This window comes from Ambystoma mexicanum, chromosome 4p (assembly GCF_040938575.1).
Source record: "Ambystoma mexicanum isolate Mex_15411 chromosome 4p, UKY_AmexF1_1, whole genome shotgun sequence".
Classification (NCBI taxonomy): Eukaryota; Metazoa; Chordata; class Amphibia; order Caudata; family Ambystomatidae; genus Ambystoma; species Ambystoma mexicanum.
This window is the reverse complement of record NC_090927.1, coordinates 359,133,711-359,152,803: the sequence shown is the minus strand read 5'-3', so window position 1 is coordinate 359,152,803 and position 19,093 is coordinate 359,133,711. Positions and strand designations below refer to the sequence as shown.

At 43.4% G+C, this 19,093-nt stretch overlaps 1 protein-coding gene across 2 annotated transcripts in view; it reads right to left on the bottom strand.

Moving 5' to 3' along the window:
* The window catches only part of WDR35 (WD repeat domain 35), a 1,418,193-nt gene that overhangs the window by 959,403 nt on the left and 439,697 nt on the right, over positions 1–19,093 (bottom strand). For both annotated transcript variants that reach the window (XM_069605912.1, XM_069605913.1), the window contains 2 exons: positions 12,461–12,646; positions 3,620–3,652 (listed from right to left, as the gene is read on the bottom strand). In XM_069605912.1, the coding sequence (XP_069462013.1) occupies positions 3,620–3,652; positions 12,461–12,646 (219 nt within the window). The remainder of the gene's footprint in view (positions 1–3,619; positions 3,653–12,460; positions 12,647–19,093) is intronic.

The window sequence follows — 19,093 nt, the reverse complement described above, 5'->3', positions numbered from 1 at the left end:
GCATGCCCCAAGTGTGATGAAGAGAATGTAGGCATGGTGCATATGTTTTGGTCATGCCCGGCTATTGAGCGCTTTTGAAGCTTAGAAGAACACAAGCTAGCAGAAAGAGGTATTAAGATTGTGTTGGATACTGTGTGGGCCTGCTTGTTAGGGGGGTTCAGTAGACCACACAAACTTAAGCATGTGAGCAAACTAAAGGACCTGGAATATGCACTTGCAAAGAGAAGGATTGCTATGGGATGGAAGACATGCCACAAACTACGAGTGGAGGTATGGTGGGAGGATTTGCAGAAATGGGCAGAGGCAGAAACTATGGTATGGCAGGAAGTTAGCAAAGTAGGCGGGGAGGAGGAGACAGACCCTGATGGCATGGAAATCATTAATAGCAGAATTGTTCGGGTCAATTCTAGACCCAATGGAACCTATGGAAGAGAACACCCCGGCGCTAGACGCCGGAATAAGTGCATTAGAGGAAATGGGTTCATAATGGGGGGGTGGGATATGGGAAGCAGTGAACAAAATCAAGTGATGTATAATTGAAATGTTATTGTATGCACTGCAAGTTTGGTTTCTATTGTTTGTTAAATAACTAATAAAAACATTTAAAACAAAAAAGACTTGTCTTGTCATGGACCTTGTGGCAGAGAGCTGGTATCTGAAAAATTGGGCAGGTTTATGATGGTCAGAATATGCTTGATTTTGAGTTTCTGCACTTTAAGTATAAGCTTAAAGCGTCTGAAATTTGTCGACATAATGTTCTGCGGGAAGTTTTTTATGGGTTTTTCTCGCCGTTGAATGCTACCATGCATGCTTCTCCTACAGTTCTTGTTCTTTCAAAGACTGTGCCCTTGTCTGCATCTACTCTGTATAAATTGGTTACACCCTCTGCATCTAAGTTACCATTGCAATGAGGCAGAGGGAATTGAGATCTGGATCGAAATTGCTCATTGTCGGATATTGATTGGAGCCGCATATGTACAGGTCCAGAAAAATATAAAGTAGATTTAGATTTGAGATAAACACAGCAAAGGATGAATCATTATTTATAGTGGTCCCCATGGAAGATGAGAATGAGTAAACTGCTTAATGGGGACTTATGTTGGAATTGTAAAAGGGAGGTGGGCACTACGCTCCATATGTTATGGTTATGTGGTAAATTACAATTATTCTGGGACGGTGTCTTTCAGAGTTGGAGTTGGTTCTGGATCACTCTAGACACAGAGATCCACTTGTCGCTGTGTTAGGTTTACTGCCCTTAAATATTGGGTTGACTGCAAATAAAATGTTTTGGATATATAGAGCCCTTGTGTTAGCCAAGAAGCAAATATTGAAATTTTGGAAAAGTGATACTTCTAATATTGACGATCGGCTGCAGAGCTTGTCCGTTTTGTCCAGGGAGGAGAAAATATCCTTTAAAGCAAAAGATCAGCTTGATAAATTTGGGAAGATATGGGGTGCATTTAAAGTTCTTTATGCTTGAATATTTGATCGTGTTCTAGGTTTCTTGATTTGCTTTGTTTTTACTCTACTCTTTCATTTTCTTTCTTTCTATTGTCTTCCTCCTTGTATTCTGTACTTCTCTGTTGCTTGTTAGAGATGATTTCAGGAGATTATGTATGTCTAAATGACGTTTTGTACATTTGAGATATTGTATTATGTATTATTGCTTCTGTATGGTCAACAGTGTTGTGCCCTTCTAAGATGGGGCCAGCTTTCATGCGTTATTCGCGTAGGTTTAATGCGGTCCTGGGATAGAAAACGCCAGCAGAGGTCATCACGTGGGCGAACACGTAGCGCAATACGCGATCAGTATAGTTGCTGGCCACGTACCATTCAACATGCGAATGGACGTCATCACGTAGGCGAACATGTGGTGTAACACGTGATTAGCATATTTACTGGTCGCATTTCACTTAATACGAACGTGAGTGAGGAACAAGCTACGCCAGAGGAATCGGGAGCATTAAGATTGGAACAAAGGTGAGGAATTGAATACGAGGGGAACCCTTAGCCTTATTATTAGTAACAAGAAGGGGAGTGCCTAATAATGCTCCTTTTCGTCCACAGACGAAATTTAAGCTTACAAGGGGACAACCTACTGTGAATGAATACGCAGCTATTAGCATTCCATTAAGAAGAAAGACAAGATCATCTGGGTCTTGGGGGAGTGAACCACCTTTGGCTATTTATCTTGGTAAGGATGTTTTAATACTGTACAATGGGCGATTAAAGCATGGATGCCAGTTTGTAACAACAATCCCCCTATTTGATATTTTAGCTGTCTGGTAGAAAGCAAGAAGTGGGTCCACGAAAGAAGAAAACAACGGGCGTGGATTCAAAAGGGACAAGAAAAGAAAGGACGATAGCTCCTCTCTCTAACACAGAACAAAAAGGGCAATTACACTTTGGCATTATGGCTACTCGAGTGCAGTGAAGCAATGGGGGAATGTACATTCTTTGAGGAATGATTGAAAGTTAGGACAGAAAGCTCCAACAGGCCACATTGAACAATGAGCTCTGCGTGTGGATAACACTAGTCTTTGATTAAAGGCACTGTTTCTTTTAATTCAAAAGATGTTTGTGAAATATAGGACAATGTGAAACACAGAGAAAATGAGCCTAAGAGATCTATGGTTCTGTTGTATTGACTAAAATAAAAATTAAAATGAGAGGGGAAGTAGGTTGCACATATCCCAATAAATTGATAAAAGGTCAGTGGAGTAGTAGCCCTGAGATTTTGTAAAAATGAAATTCCTTCCGTTCGAAATAAGAAGAGTGTAAGTGTGAAGTGTGACGGGGTACTCGTATATACCTGATATGTCCGAAAAGGAGTCGACATGGTACTAATGAGGTTTTTAAATTTGTATTTTATTTGTAGATTGTTTCGAATATAACAGGTTTCTGTGATGCCACATGTTGAACAGCACTACGTGATAAGAATTACAAGTGCCCTGAAGACAGCACCAATAAGGGATGTAATTAACATTGATTTGATTGCATAATGAACAGTAAAGATTGGTGCTAGAAACACATAGACAGTGTTGGCACACTGCTTTTCCTCTTTCAAAGATTTACAAAAGAAAGAGAAGGTTCAATGTATAGCTTGATAAGAGACACAACTAAGTAACTGTTTCATATGGTTCATATCTCGGGTCATACGTCTACACCAGTAGGAGAGACTGTTGATTCATGTGTGTATTTTAGGTACATGTTTTTGAATAAGTCGAATTGTGAATAGATTCATTTTTAAATATTGATGTATTGATTAAATTGTGTTTTATAAACAATAAAATATGTAGATTTTTTGAGAAAATCCATGGTGGTCTGCCTAGATTTATATAGAATAGGTAGTAAAAGGTATGTCAGAGTGAGCCCGTAAACGAACTCACAACGTGAAGGAAGGAAGCTGGTGTGTGGGTATTTGTGTATATGGTCCTAAAGGTATAAAGTTTTGAAAAAATAAATAAATCTTTCCAAAATCGCAGTATAATCTCTTATCACAGCCCTTGTCAATTCAGTTTTGATTCACTTTGCCACATCTTGCTGATAATACATTTGAGAAAAAAACAGTTCTACATTAGACGTGCAAGGTAAAATTATGAAAACCTATTGTCTTTACCTTTGAGCCATTCGAATCCGTCTCATTCTCCTCCTGTAATTAAAAGATATGCACAAATATGTAATGAAGGAAGAGCACTGAAATCCATCTACTGAACATTTCTTAGATATGAGCATCTCCGTTTCACACTGTCAATTCGCACTGCCAATATTTCATTCATATCTGGGTCAAGCAGATGTACAAAAGGGACACTGTAATGTGAATTTAAGCAGGCCTAAGAAAGGTAACGTTATGACTTCTATTTCATATTTCAAAATATGATTGTGCTGTGGGCCATACTGCAAGTCATTACTGCTATTAGCACCATCTCTGTTTTGCGCAGAGCTCCAAGAGCCACAAATATGTGTACAAAAAAGAAAATGTCCATGGCAAGCCAGTGACCGGTCTTTAACAAATTAATTACAAATTCTTCCAATATGGCAACAATGAGCCTGGAAGCCGGGGCTCCAAGCAGAACCCATCTTCTGTTTCCATGGCTGGTGAGGGCATGACTGAGTGAAGAAGGCATGTAACAAGAGGTAGAGGTAAGTAGGACTGTCAGTGGGGTGCGGATCGGAGTGGGAGGGCATCAGTGGGTATAGGTGAGGGTGGCAGGAGGGTGTGAGCAGCTGACAGTTTTCTCAGAACACTGGCTTGGATTGATAAATAAAGCCCATGTTTTGATCATCCTAAATGTTTGCTGCATCTGCCCAGATGCGTATTGCACCTTATGTAAAAGAAAGAAAAAATATGTCACTGTAGGGACTATTGTACTTCTAGTCCCTTTCCTCAATACTTATGGGGTGGGGCCAAAGCATTTTGGGTCGCCAGCCGCCCCGCCAAAACCCCCTGGATGATCAACATTCAATTCTTTCTTAATTTCTCTTGAGGTCTGCCGCCACCCTCTCTTGTCACGGCACATTCAATACACATGGACTCTGAACCCACATCACTGCCGAACTCGGTCGACTATCGGCTCCTCACAACAGGTGTCCAGCCCCAAACCACAAACCCTCAAATACACATGGATGGCACCCAGACACCCCCAACCTGAATTCCCTTACCACTGCACATCACTGCAACAACCACATATCCGGAGCCGGCTTTCTGCCAATTAATATAAAACTGGCTGCTCCAGGCACATGTGGGAATCCACACCACCACCTGCTCCCTTCGGTATCACGATGGGATGTCTTCTAGCAACACGGACCACTGATAGGCTGCAACGGCACTGAGCCTCATGAATATCCCATAAAATAATGAAAAAACATGCAGCAGTTGTTCTCAATATTTCACCGACCCGCGGAGAGAATGACATAATGACAAATATGATATTGATAATCTAATCCCACAGCTAACATTGTAATATCCGAATGTACAAAGCATCCGAGCATCAGAGTCGGCTCTAATCCCAAATTGCAGCGTGCATATCAACAGTCCCGGTTTCATACCACCACACCCGCCCCGAATGTCATAGACCCACTTTACTAGACAAGGCAAATTATCCATTCTAATTCCTTAACTTTGCCTCTTAGCGGGCTATTCAGCAGAACAACTACCAGAAGCTCTTCACAGGGCACTCATCATACTCACCAAGCCAACCTGACCATATAAATTGTTATGTCAACTTGAGATCAAGTTACTTTGGGGCTACTACATAGGCTCCCTTACCACTCAGGTTGAATTGATCAACTAATTCAATTGTTCAATATTTTTTCACTCCCCCCACCTCTTCTCCTGCTTGATGTTACCCCGCTCAATGCGTTTTATCATATAATCCTTACACCATGCAATATGCACATTATGCTATTTCAATAAATACCATATGTGAAATGTATGAAATGTAATTCACATTATACTTTGTGTGGTATTCACCCTGTTCTCCGAACCTTGGATCATTCACCTCACCTACACCAAACACTTTTTGGTTGTGTCTTTATAACCATTATATTGCGCACACATTTTTGACATAAAAGTACAACATTGTCAATTGCGGTATGGTTCATGAATACCACAGCCTTGATAAAGACCCTTGTGGGGTTGAAACACATGTCAGCACTTTGAACACTAATAAAAACAGCAATGCAAACCAACCGTGAACATGAGTGATGCTCCTTTCCTGGGTTTTACCAAAGAACCAAAGAGGTTTTCGAAGAATCTCAATACAAAGCACCGGTTTCTCTTGATTCCCACTACAACTCTATCCTTTCAAAACTTTGGAACAATTGAGCGCTGACCCATGGGAAACTCCAAACTGGCAGCAGAACGTATATCACACAAAAAACTCTGATCAGCGCGGCATCCCAATGTTCCCAGCGCTCTAAACTCTGACAACATACACATTCACAATGGCTTTGCATTTCCATTAGAAGACCTGCCCATGTTTCTATTGCCAATATATGCAAGTATTTCCACTGTAAAAACACTTTGATGATGCTGTCCCCCAATAATGCCAGTTCTGCCACTGCCGCAGGGGAACTACAATGTCCATTTCAATCATGGAGAAGGGAACATCGATGATAGATTGTAGGGGAGTCCTACCTACCCACATTATTCCTAGATGCTGTTTGGATATCTTTTCACATACAGGGCACTGCAGGCAGTCATTTCAGAAATTATTTTGGCACATTCCATGGTAGAAGAACTGAAAAAGGAAATTGTTGTTGGGGCCTAATCGCCCCTTGGTGACCTGCCAAAAGATGGGATTGGACCCAATCCAATCGAATACAGCTTTCCAGAAAGGTGAAGGTACCATCAACTGACATCTAACCTGCCCATGTCCCTTCCCATTATTCATTACTATGTACAAAACAATATTCTCTCTACAAAATAGGGCTGATCATTCATCTACCATCCTCTGCGGACAAGGCAACTTCAAAAGGAGCTTGCATGGAGGGATCATTCCTCTCGGCTAAGGAGAACTGATCCTGCCAATTTCCCAGGCTGAACTGAGAAAAAGCTTCTAGTGGATCTCTAGGATAAATAAGACATATCAAATCCCTTTCCGTCTCATCTAGCTATCTGTCTTATTCAGGTAAGGTTCATTTCACAATGTAACTGAGCTATGGGGTCGTGCTCTGGGACTGTGAACATCTCAGAGATATAGTTAAACAAATGTACTGTCACAGACCCACAATAATCCCTCGAGCCTTAACATCAATACCGTATTTTAGTGCTTGGCCAGATTTGAGAGCAATCCTTCCCTAAGTCCCCTTAGGCAGCTTAACTATATAGCCGTTGAAAAGCAGCCCCTCTCCCCTTTGGTGGAATATGCCAAACAATTCCAGGTGGTTGTTTGTAGGTACCTGGGTCATTCTGGATGTTTAGAACAATCCTACCATAGGGGCTGGAGATCTTGGGTAGGCTTCTGGAACAAGCACTGTGTATCTCACTTCTGACACCATCGCATAGCCGAGAAGGGGGCACAAAAGAGGCTCAACATATTCTCAGGATATAATAGGTTCTATTCGACACACAAACGTCCTTGCCTGGGTTCAACGCCAAACAAAGTACCAGCACAATATATTCCGAACAGTTCAAGGGTTATCTTACAATGTTAAAAAGGTGTAGGGGCACCTCCTGTCACCTGTAAGGAAGTGACTCAAAGATTCCAATGCGAAAGAAACGGCTTCCACTAAGAAATGAATGCACTTTTTCAGAAAAGCAAGTTTATTGCATGCTAACAGTCGGGAGGGGCTAGTCAGTTCCTTGGAGCTGAAAACTAACGAGATTCTCTCTGAATGACAAGAAGGTTTCAGCTTGTATGCACAGTCAGACTATTTAATGATCAGAAATATTTTGTTACAAAGTCATCCCCCAACATTGGCTAACTCTAATACAAATGTAATCCCACTAGCTCTAAAACCCCATTAGATACATTCATAAAGTACAAGCCCTTTGACATGTGATCTTCTTTCATAGTCAGTTATGGCGTACTCCACATAATGCATTTATCATTCATGAATAACTCAGTTTATTATTCAAACCATGTGACAGAAACCCATTAACCCAGTTGGTGATTGTGCAAGGCTTTCCATAAACACTTCAAGGGAGGGAGACAAATAAATAAGAACTCCTTTGAAGCATCAGTAAATCCTTATCCTCCCAGATGCTCTGGTGTCCAATACTATTTTCTTTCATGTATTCCTATTTCCGACTGCCATCCCAAGTCATAGCCTTCGGCATAAATTCTACTCATTTCCCTGAATGCCCATTAACCATCATCTCTCAATTTAACCCTCCATGTAACCAGACCTTTCTGGTCATCAAAAAACAAGCTTTCATGCTACCAGGAAAATTACACTTTGCATCTAAGAGCCCAATCCGGCCATTAAAAATCTAACAAATGGCTTTCCATTCTGTTCTCGCCTTCAGCCCTTTGCAATGTTATCAGAACTTCCCATATGTGGTTCACTTCCTACCCCCTTCCATGACCTTGGTCATCCAGCTCTCCAAAACAGGAGAAAAACATGCCTGCCAATCCTGGGACTCAGCGGCCTACTAAAACAGGTGAAACCTGCATTCTGTGATGTCTTCATGTGCCCACAATGAACCCATATATGTTCCAGTGCCCTAAATATGTCTGCAATCTAAACCATTGTTGGAATTCCCACATGTTTCCCCTTCAATTAACTCCTATTGCATGCAAAAAGATCTCTACTACATACTTCTCAGTGCTACAAATTGTACATTACAGAGTAGATTACATCCATGCTGCTGCAACTCATTTCGCTGCCTACTATGACTCTAAAATATATCCAACTAAAACAAAGTAATACTCATTTTAATTATTCCAACTACATTGAACACATATTTAGTTGCAACATCGCATCTAACCCAGCCGTACCATGGCTTAGTACAATTTACATAGTGTGAACCTCTTTCCCATGTTGGGACCAACAACATCTACCTCAACACACCCACAATCTCTAAGGTACTCTCTCTGGGTATCCTCCTGCTATCTATGGTTAATGGTGGAATACATCAAACCGAGATGGATACAAGTGGAGATTATTTGCAACTTTATGACAGAGCCAATGGTGTGGTTTACCTTGCCCAGTTTCTACAGGTGAATTAAAAAGAGAGCCCCAACCTCCCTGAATTAAAGAGGGTCTTACACCCCCTGTCTTCTTGCCTCTCCATAACCTGTTTGCTCTGGTTATCCAACTTCCTTCTGGTACTCAGCTCCACATCCTCCTGCTGTTCTAAACCAACCATCCTCTGATGATGACCTCCTGGTGATGACTTACCTCCCCCTCTCGCCTCATTCTCATTCAATCATTCATTCTCATTCTCTCTCTCTCTCTCTCTCTCTCTCTCTCTCTCTCTCTCTCTCTCGCCATTCTCTCCTCTTCAAACTCCTTCCACTTCCTTCTTTAAAAAACATCAACTCACTTCAAAGTCCTGCCACAACTTTCTCCAAACACCAACACCCTCACTAGGTTACTGGGAATCTGAGGTTGAACAGACCTGGCAGTCCTACACTTTGGTTGGGCTTTCTGTGAGGGTCTGCACCTGTGGGTGAGACAGGGTGTGGCACTGTGATTGGCTACTTTTAATTGTTTCATTGGGGATTGACTTTGGGCTACATGAAACAGTCAAAAGGCTGATCTGCAATAATGGTTTTCAACTGTGGGAATACTTTGTGGGAGCAACATATGTTGTTGAGCAGGGTTAAAAGCATGTTTTTAAAATGTATTTCTTTATTCCGAGTTAATCAAGAAACATACATACAGATCATAACTATTTACAAAGAATAGCCAATAACTAATGAAAACATATCTAAATTACAGTACATGAATGTAATAACTCCATATACAAAGTACAGTGTAAGACCTAGTATAGATCAAGAAATGTCCTCCATATTTTCTCGAAAATGTTCAGTTTCCTTTGTCTCCTGAAGATTACCATTTCAATATCTGCAAGAGAATGCATCTCAGAGATCCAAACAGACGACATTGGTAAAGCTTGTGACTTCGAAATGCAAAGTAACATTTATTTACATACTAATGCCCCATGAACATGAATTTTTTTTGTGACATTGTGATATCATTCAATAAACTGTAACCTCCTAAAATCATAGTTAGGAAGTCCAGATCAATGTCAGTCCCTAACACACAAAGGAACATTTGACAGATATCAGACTAAAATCCACGAATTCTCGGACAATGCCAGAACATGTGTTCTAATGTACCAACATCACTCAAACATTTCCAACAATCATCAGAATCAGACATACCCCGCCTCATAATTCTTTCTAGGCTCCAATAAACCCTGTTCACATTTTTTATCTGTCTAGATCTTTCACCAAAATTCAGCGAACAAAGTTTCACATTATCACACATCTCCATCCATTCTTCCCCCGTAATATACCCCAATCGCTGACTCCATTCTTCCCTCAGTTTCACATTCTCTTTGTATTTAGAAACAATATGCTTGTACATTCTACCCGCAATCCCCCCTTCACCTGGACCTCTCACAGCCGTCAACATTTCTATGCTCACATCTTCTTCCCGACTCACCCTACCAATGCTTCTTTTCAAGCGTCTGTAGTCGTAATCTGAAAAATGTTCAATATTCCATTTCTCACACCCCTCAGTCCCTGAAAGCCATTTTCCATTCTGCCACAAATCACCAATCCCGCACACACCAGCCAAAAACCACTCCACCCAAAATAACACCTTTCTTTTCTCTTTAATAGCAGAATTTAATCATATTGAAGCATTCGGTGAGCGTACAGCATCTGAACCCACAAATTCATACAGCTGTTTCCAACTCTTCCTTAAAAACTCGTTATGGGATTCCTCCTACTCGAATTGCTAGTCGTAGTTAGAATCGCCCTTGGTAAAAGCGGACCCGCTAGCCCTGTCTCTGCAACAGTCCAGTTGTTCAACTCTTCCTCAAGAAATGGAATAATAAATTGACATGTATAGGCCAAATGATATGCACAAAAATTCGGCAATCCCAGACCCCCTTTTTCCAAAGGGAGTTGAAGCTTCCATAACTGTAATCTCAGGGGTTTCTTATCCCATATGAACGACTGAACCAGATAGTCAAGCTCCCTCCAAAAAGTAGCATGCCCAGTACATAATTAATTCTAGGCGCAGCAGTCATTATCAAAGCATTTGCTTTGCCCCGAAGTGATAACCTTAACAAGGAGCATCTCTCAAAACTTGCTTTAAAGTCTCTACACACCTCATTCATGTTCTCCTCAACCATGTTCTCTATTAGTGGAGTGAGCCATACACTTTTGGATTCAGTGGCAGTTCCTTGCATACGCTTTAAGGCCCTGAGCTGCAGGGAAACTAATGTGACAGTCTGTTTTATAGGCAGACTCGACATGTGAGTGCCATGGGAAATTGTGGTGCGCCTCTCATGTATCCACATGGTCGTAGTGTGAGTGTCGTTGGAATTTGCATTCATTTTCAGATGTCTATGCAGATGTATGCTATCCATGCCAAGGAGTTCAATTCCTTTGCTATAGCTCTGCTCACTTAAAGGCACTGTGTCAAAAATTGTATCTGCTCCATGAATACATAAAGCACTTAAGTTTGGGGACAGTGAAAAACTTGCATCCCCTACTCCATTCTGTTTTAGATTCCCACGTGTGGGACCTGGCCCTCTTACGGTGACAGTTTCACTGCATTGTCTAATGTAACGATCTACCACCCTGGAGCATGGACTGTGGGGTTAACCAAGAGATTCTCCCCATACCAGCCTCAGACCCATTATATATTAGTTCAGGGAGACACCCATCACTTTGTCACAGTGCCCAGAGACCACACAACCCCAACCCCCTTTCAGATATTTAGTGCTGAGATTTAGGTTCATTTAGTCAACCCTACTCTCCAATCTTCTGCCCACTGCCCACTTTGAATACAATCATGCATTATGTGCCCCTCAGGGCAGAACAGATCTATTGTGTACCTTCTCCCTACCCATTGCAACCACTGTAGGTACCCCTTCAGATGCCTAATATGGCCCCTCATCATCTCATCCATCAGCTTACCAGTTCCCTTTCACTCAATAGGTCGCCACCTAGCCTCCAGCTTGTCCCCAGCACTTTGACAGGAAAATTGCAAAATAGTGATTAATCCATTGAAGTAAGCTTGTACCCATTTACCTTTTAAGGGCGGGGGCGGCTGCCCCAAGTACTTTGCATTCTGTACCAAGGCAAATGTGGGGGGTGTTAAAAAACTTTCTCACTCACCCTCCGCACTTCTCATTCACTTCTTTGCTTGCTCACTGTTGTTTGATAGAGGTGTGAACAAATGGCACTGTGAGAACGCAATGGAGAAATTCTACATTTGCATTGTGTTTTTACAATAATACCGTTTAAGTGTGGCAGGTGTTTTAACTTTGTCATTTCTTTTAATACTATGTGATTTTGGAGCAGCAACATGTTTAAGCCAACTATAAGCACCAAATTGTGTCCTATTGTAACTATACAGTATTTACCTTTAGTAGTCTTACTGGAGAAAATGCCAAAATGTGGAAATGTACTTTCTTTTTCACATCGACATAATATGCTCTTACATTTGTATAGCCAAAGGCTGCATTCTCAAATGAAACATATATAAATTAAACAAATCATTGTAAAATGGCAGAGCATATTTTAAAGTTCCAGTAGGAACTTTAACGTGCATTGCTTGTCTTGTTTGATAGTGATCTAAAAATTCATCAAACTTGTGTATCTCAGTATCAGATTTCTCAGATTATATTTTCTTTACAGGAAATGTACATCTTAAATGGAACGTCAACACTTTTCACTTGGAGATAGATTTAAATTCTCCCGAACAACAGTTTCATGTGTTCTTATGTTAAAATTAGAAAAGCATTTCATATTTTAAAAAATCATGTTACCTGGGGTTGGCTTTCATCAGCCTTGGTTGCCAATATACAAAAATCTCCACACGTGGTAATGGATATTAAGCTCTTGACATATTTAATGTACTTTTCATTGTTCTTTGTGTCCCAGAAAACAACACAGTACTCTGGACGATCTGGTTTGGTGTAAGCATAAACCACAGTGTTGCAGCAGTAGCCCCACTACCAAGAAAGAAAAACAATGTTACAGGCAGCGAGTGGCTAATGTTGGAATCTTCTACAATACTATGTCAAAAATGTTGCCTGAAACAAGCATAAATCAAATACAAAAACACAATAAAAATGATACCTCTTTGGATGGCACAAGTAGGGACATTTCAGAGGAAGGTACGACATGATCTGCCCTATAAGTTATCACAGAAATAAATTGGTGAGAAGTTCAACTCCAACTATTTAGAGATAATATGTTGAATGAGGTTTCTTTTTAATACAAAAAGAGTGAGCACATGACCCACAATGTCCCTGGGCTGGTAAAGGAACTACACCCAGTAGAATCTGTGGCAGGTCAGAAACAGGACTCGTACGACTAGACATTTGTTTTGACAGTTCTGTATTGTTGCAACCCAACCAAAAAAATAATTTTTCCCTAAACTTAAGCCCTGTTCTACAAAAGAAAGTCACAAGGGTGTCCATAAGGACGTCGAAACAATTACACAGTCCTCCGTCCAGAATCCTTACCTAACCTAACCATAACTCTATCTTCCAAAGAAAAAACAAACACAAGACTTTGGGGTTTTGGGAAGGGGTTCTGCTCGCTTCTGACTCACCCTAATAGTATCCGCTCTTTAAAGAAGACCTGTGCCTATGCTTCCAGTCCATAATTCGCAGAGGCCTGAATGAAGAGTTTAAGCATGAAGTGGGCAGAGGAGGACATTCTGCCACCTTTGATGCCATGGTGACATTGTTAATACAGTTAAACTAATGTCTTTAAGAATGGTATCTAGCAAAACATATTTAAACAGGCTGTGCTTGCTCTGAATCCGAAAGCCAAGACATGTGCTGGACTCGCTTGACAGATACAAATCTTTGAAAATAGGAGCAGCATGTGGTCCTTTATCTGATCAAGAGAAGGAGTGATGGCGGGCGGAAGACCTGTGCATGTTATTGAGCATTTTATAATAAATATGAGGCCTACATAGAATAAAATGAGAAAGGCCTTTGTGGCAAGAGTGAGATAAAGATCCTAATAAAACGCCAAAGTTGGTGATTTGTACCACTTGCTTGCGGTCACGTTAGAAAGAGACACTTTTCAGATTGCGGTGTGTGCTCGAATGTTGGGAAATAAACTGTTAAAATGTTTTCGTTCAGCCACAGATTATGTATAAGAAATCCATTTCCATCAATGTCCACCTTGAATATGGATTGTGAAATACTGCAAGCCATTTAATAAAAGCTTATGATTGTAATTCACAATATAAATAGCATATGTACAGTCAATGTCATTGCAGCAAACATTCTATCCCAGTAAATGTGAGAATATATAATGTTAGTAATTCATTCAAACTATATTGTTTGAAAATGAAGGATAGCAATGGAAATGCTATTAATTTTATTCTATCAAGGGTGGGGTACATTGAAAGGACAGGTCTGCATTTTGAAGAAATGAAAGCTAAGGGAGATGGAATTAAAGAGCAGCATCGAATTGCATTTTAAGTTTCTATTCTCACGTGTAGGCTTGCATGAGAGGTTCAGGGCCTCCAGTCCAGTTGGAACTGGATAGAAAATAAGTAGAGGCTATGGTCAGGTTAGATAGCTTTTAAAGTCCACCCTGAGATTCTTCTTGATTGAATTCAATATAGGCTTTCAGAAACATGTAAACATTGAAAATTATCTTCAGGCATGTGCTAATGGTACCAGTCCTTGCATTAAAGATATGTCACATGCTTTATTTCACAAAAATGCAAACTAAATCCATTAGGAGTGGGAGGTCAACCCAAGTGGTCACTGACATTTACATGCACAGCTGCAGCCACCTGTCTGGATTAATTAAGGTTAAAAGGTAATTTATAATATGCACAGCCAAGACATTTTACTTTGAATAAGTAGTGTCATAGAACGGGAACACTTAGTCAGAATGTCATCTCTTCCCTCTTGTGGATAACTGTTACAATAACACACCACAGAAATACCAATGAATTCATATGAAAAAAAGAATGTGTAAAATGTATACAAACAAAATTTAGCAGTGCATCACAAGGAAAAATCAGATGGACTCTGTATTTGGAAGGTTTGATAGGATGATATGATAGGTTATTTATAACGTGCTTAATACCCTGGGGTTTCTAAGCGCGGACCCGGGTATCGAACCTGTGGTGCTCCGTGTCATCTTGTTTCCAAGACGAGCACGTTGACCCTGAGCTATCCCTCCCAGGGTTTGTAGATAAAAATAAACCCTATCAGAATATTGAAACAGAATCATGTCACCATGTTCAGAATTACCTTACATTTGCTAAAAACAAGAAACTCTGTCAAAAACAATTAGAATTACAGCATGCAAAATATTAAACTGTTTGCCTCAGCGTACATAGTGAGGTTCATCAAGGGAGCACCAGTGAGTCAGAAGTTAAAATGAACTCAGCTTCTCTTTAGAGGGAGCAGAAGTAGCCCCCTCCTTTTTGCTAAGAGTAGATATGGGATAAAGGCCTATAAGAACAGCATACCTATAAGAAGATTAGAAGGATGGGTTATGGAAGAGGAGTTTGGGTGATGAAGATTAAGAAGGGGAAAGCAGACGGCACCTTAGGCAGAAATGCTAGGTGTGTCCACAGGACTACTTTGTCCTTGTGAAAGGTATATGGTTCTGAAGCAACCAGACCTGGATTTTGCTGACTCTGCAAGCCTAGGTGAGGCTGACTAGTAAGGCCGTCTTAATGGTGACCAGCCTGATGTCCGCGATCCCACACAGGGTGTAGCCTCATGAGGGGCGGGTAGAGCCTTGCGAGTCCCGTCAAATGTTTCTTAACAATCGGGTTGGAGGAGGAGAAGACCCCTCCTGCGAGTTCCTGTAAGCCCCAGTGGCTGCGAGGTAAGTACGAGAGGTGTCCACCTGCCCGCCCGAGTGGGCGAGGTGCAGCGATAAGGAGAGCATGTCTTCCAAGGTACATGCCAGGGGGTCGATTTTCTTGGTGTCTGCCCAATGGCAGAACCTGGTCCATTTACTTTTATTTTATACTGGGCCCTGGTAGCCTTGCTCCTTGCGCCCTGTATGATCTCCAGATTTGCCTAAGAGAGGTTGCTGTGCCTTAGCGTTACCTGCTCAGGAACCACGCTCTGAAGGCTAGTTTCTGTGGCGCGGGGTGGAGGACCATGCCCCCCTGCTGCGCCAACAGATGTGCTAGGCCCGCCGGAAGGTGAATCGGAGGCCTCTCTGAGAGGCTGATCAGCTCCGAGAACCGTGGCCTGGCCGGCCACCATGGAGCTGTTAGAATGATGTTGAGCCGGCGAGACTCTTTGATCTTGCAGATCACTCTGTGAATCAGCGGAGTGGGCGGGAAGACGTACGCTGTCATGCCGTTCCACAGAATCTAAATTGCGTCACCCAGGGAGCCGGGCCTCTGTCCCTGCCAGGAGGCAAACTGAGGGCACTTCTTGCAGTGCCAGGTGGCAAAGAGATCCACCTGGGGAAGACCACATCTGTAGAAGATCTCCTAAATAACAAGGTTGTTTAGCTGCCACTCGTAGTTGTCCGCTCCCAACCTACTAAGCCTGTCCACCTCCAGGTTGGATTCCCCCGGAAGGTGGACTGCCGCGAGGTAGATGCTTTCCAGGACCCATTCCCACATGCTGATTGCCAATTGGAACAGTGGAGAGGATCTGGCGCCTCCCTGCTTGTTGACATAGAACATGCTGGTCGAGTTGTCTGTCTGGATGAGGACAACCTTGCCCTTGAGCAGTGGAGGGGATGCTTTGGGCGCTAGCCAGATAGCGTTTAACTCCAGTCAATTGATGTGGTACTGTCAGGTCCAGGTGCCGTGGACCGAGAGATCTTCCAGGGTGGCTCACCAGCCCTCTAGTGAGGAGTCCGTGGTGATGGTGACCTACAGGGCGGGAGACGTGGTGATGGTGACCTGCAGGGGTCTGCAAACTTCTGGCACCAGAAAATGTGGACAGCAAGCCTGCCCCCCACCGGAGACACGTGGGCCCGGAGGGGCGTGTCATGTCTTCTTTCCCTCGGAGGCTGTTGTGGAGGAGGGGGACTGGGAAAAGCCCTTACTCCCCCATCCCCCTTTTTTTGTTTGCGCTGATGCTGACTCGGCAAACGGTCAGGATGCCTGGACTTCCGTTCTTGGAAGAGGTGCCCCCCTTGAAAGGTAGATCTAGTATGCGTTCCTCGACAATTTAGTAGCACAGAGCCAGGCTGTTCTTCTCATGTCTGTGGCGATGCAAATGGCCCAGCCAGAGGTATCAATGTGGGCCACAGTGGATTCCATAATGTCTTGTGCCACCATCTTGGCCTCTGCAACCCCACCTTGAAACGTGATTGGCTCTGTTCCGGGAGGAAGTCAGCTATTTTGCGCCAAAGCTTCTGGTTAGCGGCAGCCAGCATGGCATCCGCATTGGCTTGACGAAGATGTAAGGATGCGTTGGAATACAGCTTCTTCCCGTACGCCTCCAAGATCTTCTCCTCCTTGCTTAGCAGCGTTGTTGAGGGGGAAGCGGAGGATGACTGCGGTTTGGAGTATAGTGATGCCGCGGCAATCACCAAGGAGTGTGGCTGAGGGTGGGCAGATAGCAAAAGTGTATCCCCTTCCATCTGCCTATACTTGGCGTTTAGGCGTCGATTGACTGGCTGGAACGAGTGGGGCTTGAGCCAACCCTTCTTGACCAAGGCGACAAAGTCAGTTTTCATAGGAATTCCTGTTACAGCAGAAGGGCGTGTCCGTGTCCTCATCATCGGTGTACACCTGTGGTTCTGGAGGATCCTGTACCGGAGGAGGAGTGTTAGGAGCCGGAGGCTGCAGTGCGGAGACTGGAGCCGGAGGCTGCAGTGGAAGCTGGTGTGGAACCGCCAGCGCAAAAGGCTGAGGACCTGGAACCAAAGGGAGAGGCTGCACCGGGACCGGAGGTGTCAGCGGAGGCATTTGTGGTGCCGCTATCATAGTCGGGAGGACTTCCCAGACGGCGTCCCTGAGGATTCCCCCCCATCTGAGGAGATTTCATGAACCCGGGGAATTTCTCAAAGAAACTGTCCTCATAGGCTGAAGAGGTGGTAGGTGATATAGAAGGGACGCTGCTGGGGCAGCTGCGTACTCTAGCCATGTGGGCGCGCAGGGAATCCACCCTGCACCAAAGAAGGATAGGCCGTAGGCCACGTACCTGGTTGATGCCAGTCCCCCCTTGACACTTGCTCTTCACCGAAATCTCGCATCTGGTGCGGCGTTAGGCGGGTGTTGAACTCCGGCACGGCAGCCATCTTGTCGAGCTACCTTCCACGTGCCTGCGTCGTGACGCTCTGCTCACTCTGCCCAGCCACGTCCAAGACCCCTGGGTGTGGATCATGAGGACTACGCTGCTCCTCGGGTAGGCGTTACGCCCTTGTCCCGTGGGTCGGTAGAGCTGCGTGTAGGCGCCCCCTCAGCCATATTGCCGGTAATAGGGCATGGCCCCTCGGGTGAGAACCCAGTACAAGAACCTTGCGTCAGAAGCAGTATTTCAACTATCCCAGATGCATGCCTAAATGGAGGAAGAAGCAAAAGGGACTGGAAAGGACCAGAGCTGGGCTGAGGGGGTCCAATGGCGAAGAGTAATCGCCCAACGTGAAGAGTTAGTGAGGATACTTTTTGTTTGTTGTTTATGGTCCATCAGGCCTTCTAAGTCAAGAAACTTTGCAGAAAAGAGACTTGGCCCCAGAAGGCCCTGGTATTGTTGAAAGGAATGGTAACCTTGTGCTGACGAAGCCCAGGAGTGTGCTGTGCTCAAGAGTCCTGCCTTGTCCCATGCTAAAAACACGGGGAAGGGAGACCCCCCCAACTATACCATCCCTACTTATCATTTGGTGAACACTCTTTCTTTTCTTGTGAACATTATTCCACACCATTTTGTAACTTAGTGGTAAGGATAGGCAATAGTTTTCTTTTTTTTTTTAGCGTAGGCCCTTTTTATTTGACAAGACTGCCTTATTATTATTTGATGGTCGTAGCTTGCTCCCATCTTAGATTTAGATTAGGCTTTTTTCTCACTCATTATACAGTTTAATAAACACCCTTGAACTGTGATCACTTGTGTCTGTCTTTATTGTTGCCACCATGAGTTCCTTCAAGAAGTCACTCAAATCCTAAGTGCATATGAACCCTCCCCTTCTAATATTACACCCATCTTTGACATAAATGCTCCCATTTGGAGCGGGGCATACTGCAGATGAGCCTGGCAACAGTCTGCACTAATAATGCCAAGGTAGAGGCTGCTGGCACTGGCACGGATTGATGGATGCCTGACGGTAGAATCCGTCGACAAAGGGATAGGTCCTTGCCCATAGGAGCTGGTGCTGAGCCCTTGGGCATGCAGTCACAGTCCTTCACAGGACCCGGGCCGGTAGGTCCAAACACAGTGGCCCCTGGTAGCACCGTTGGTGCCGGTCTGAAGTCACTGGCATTAGAGCCTTGGCGAATA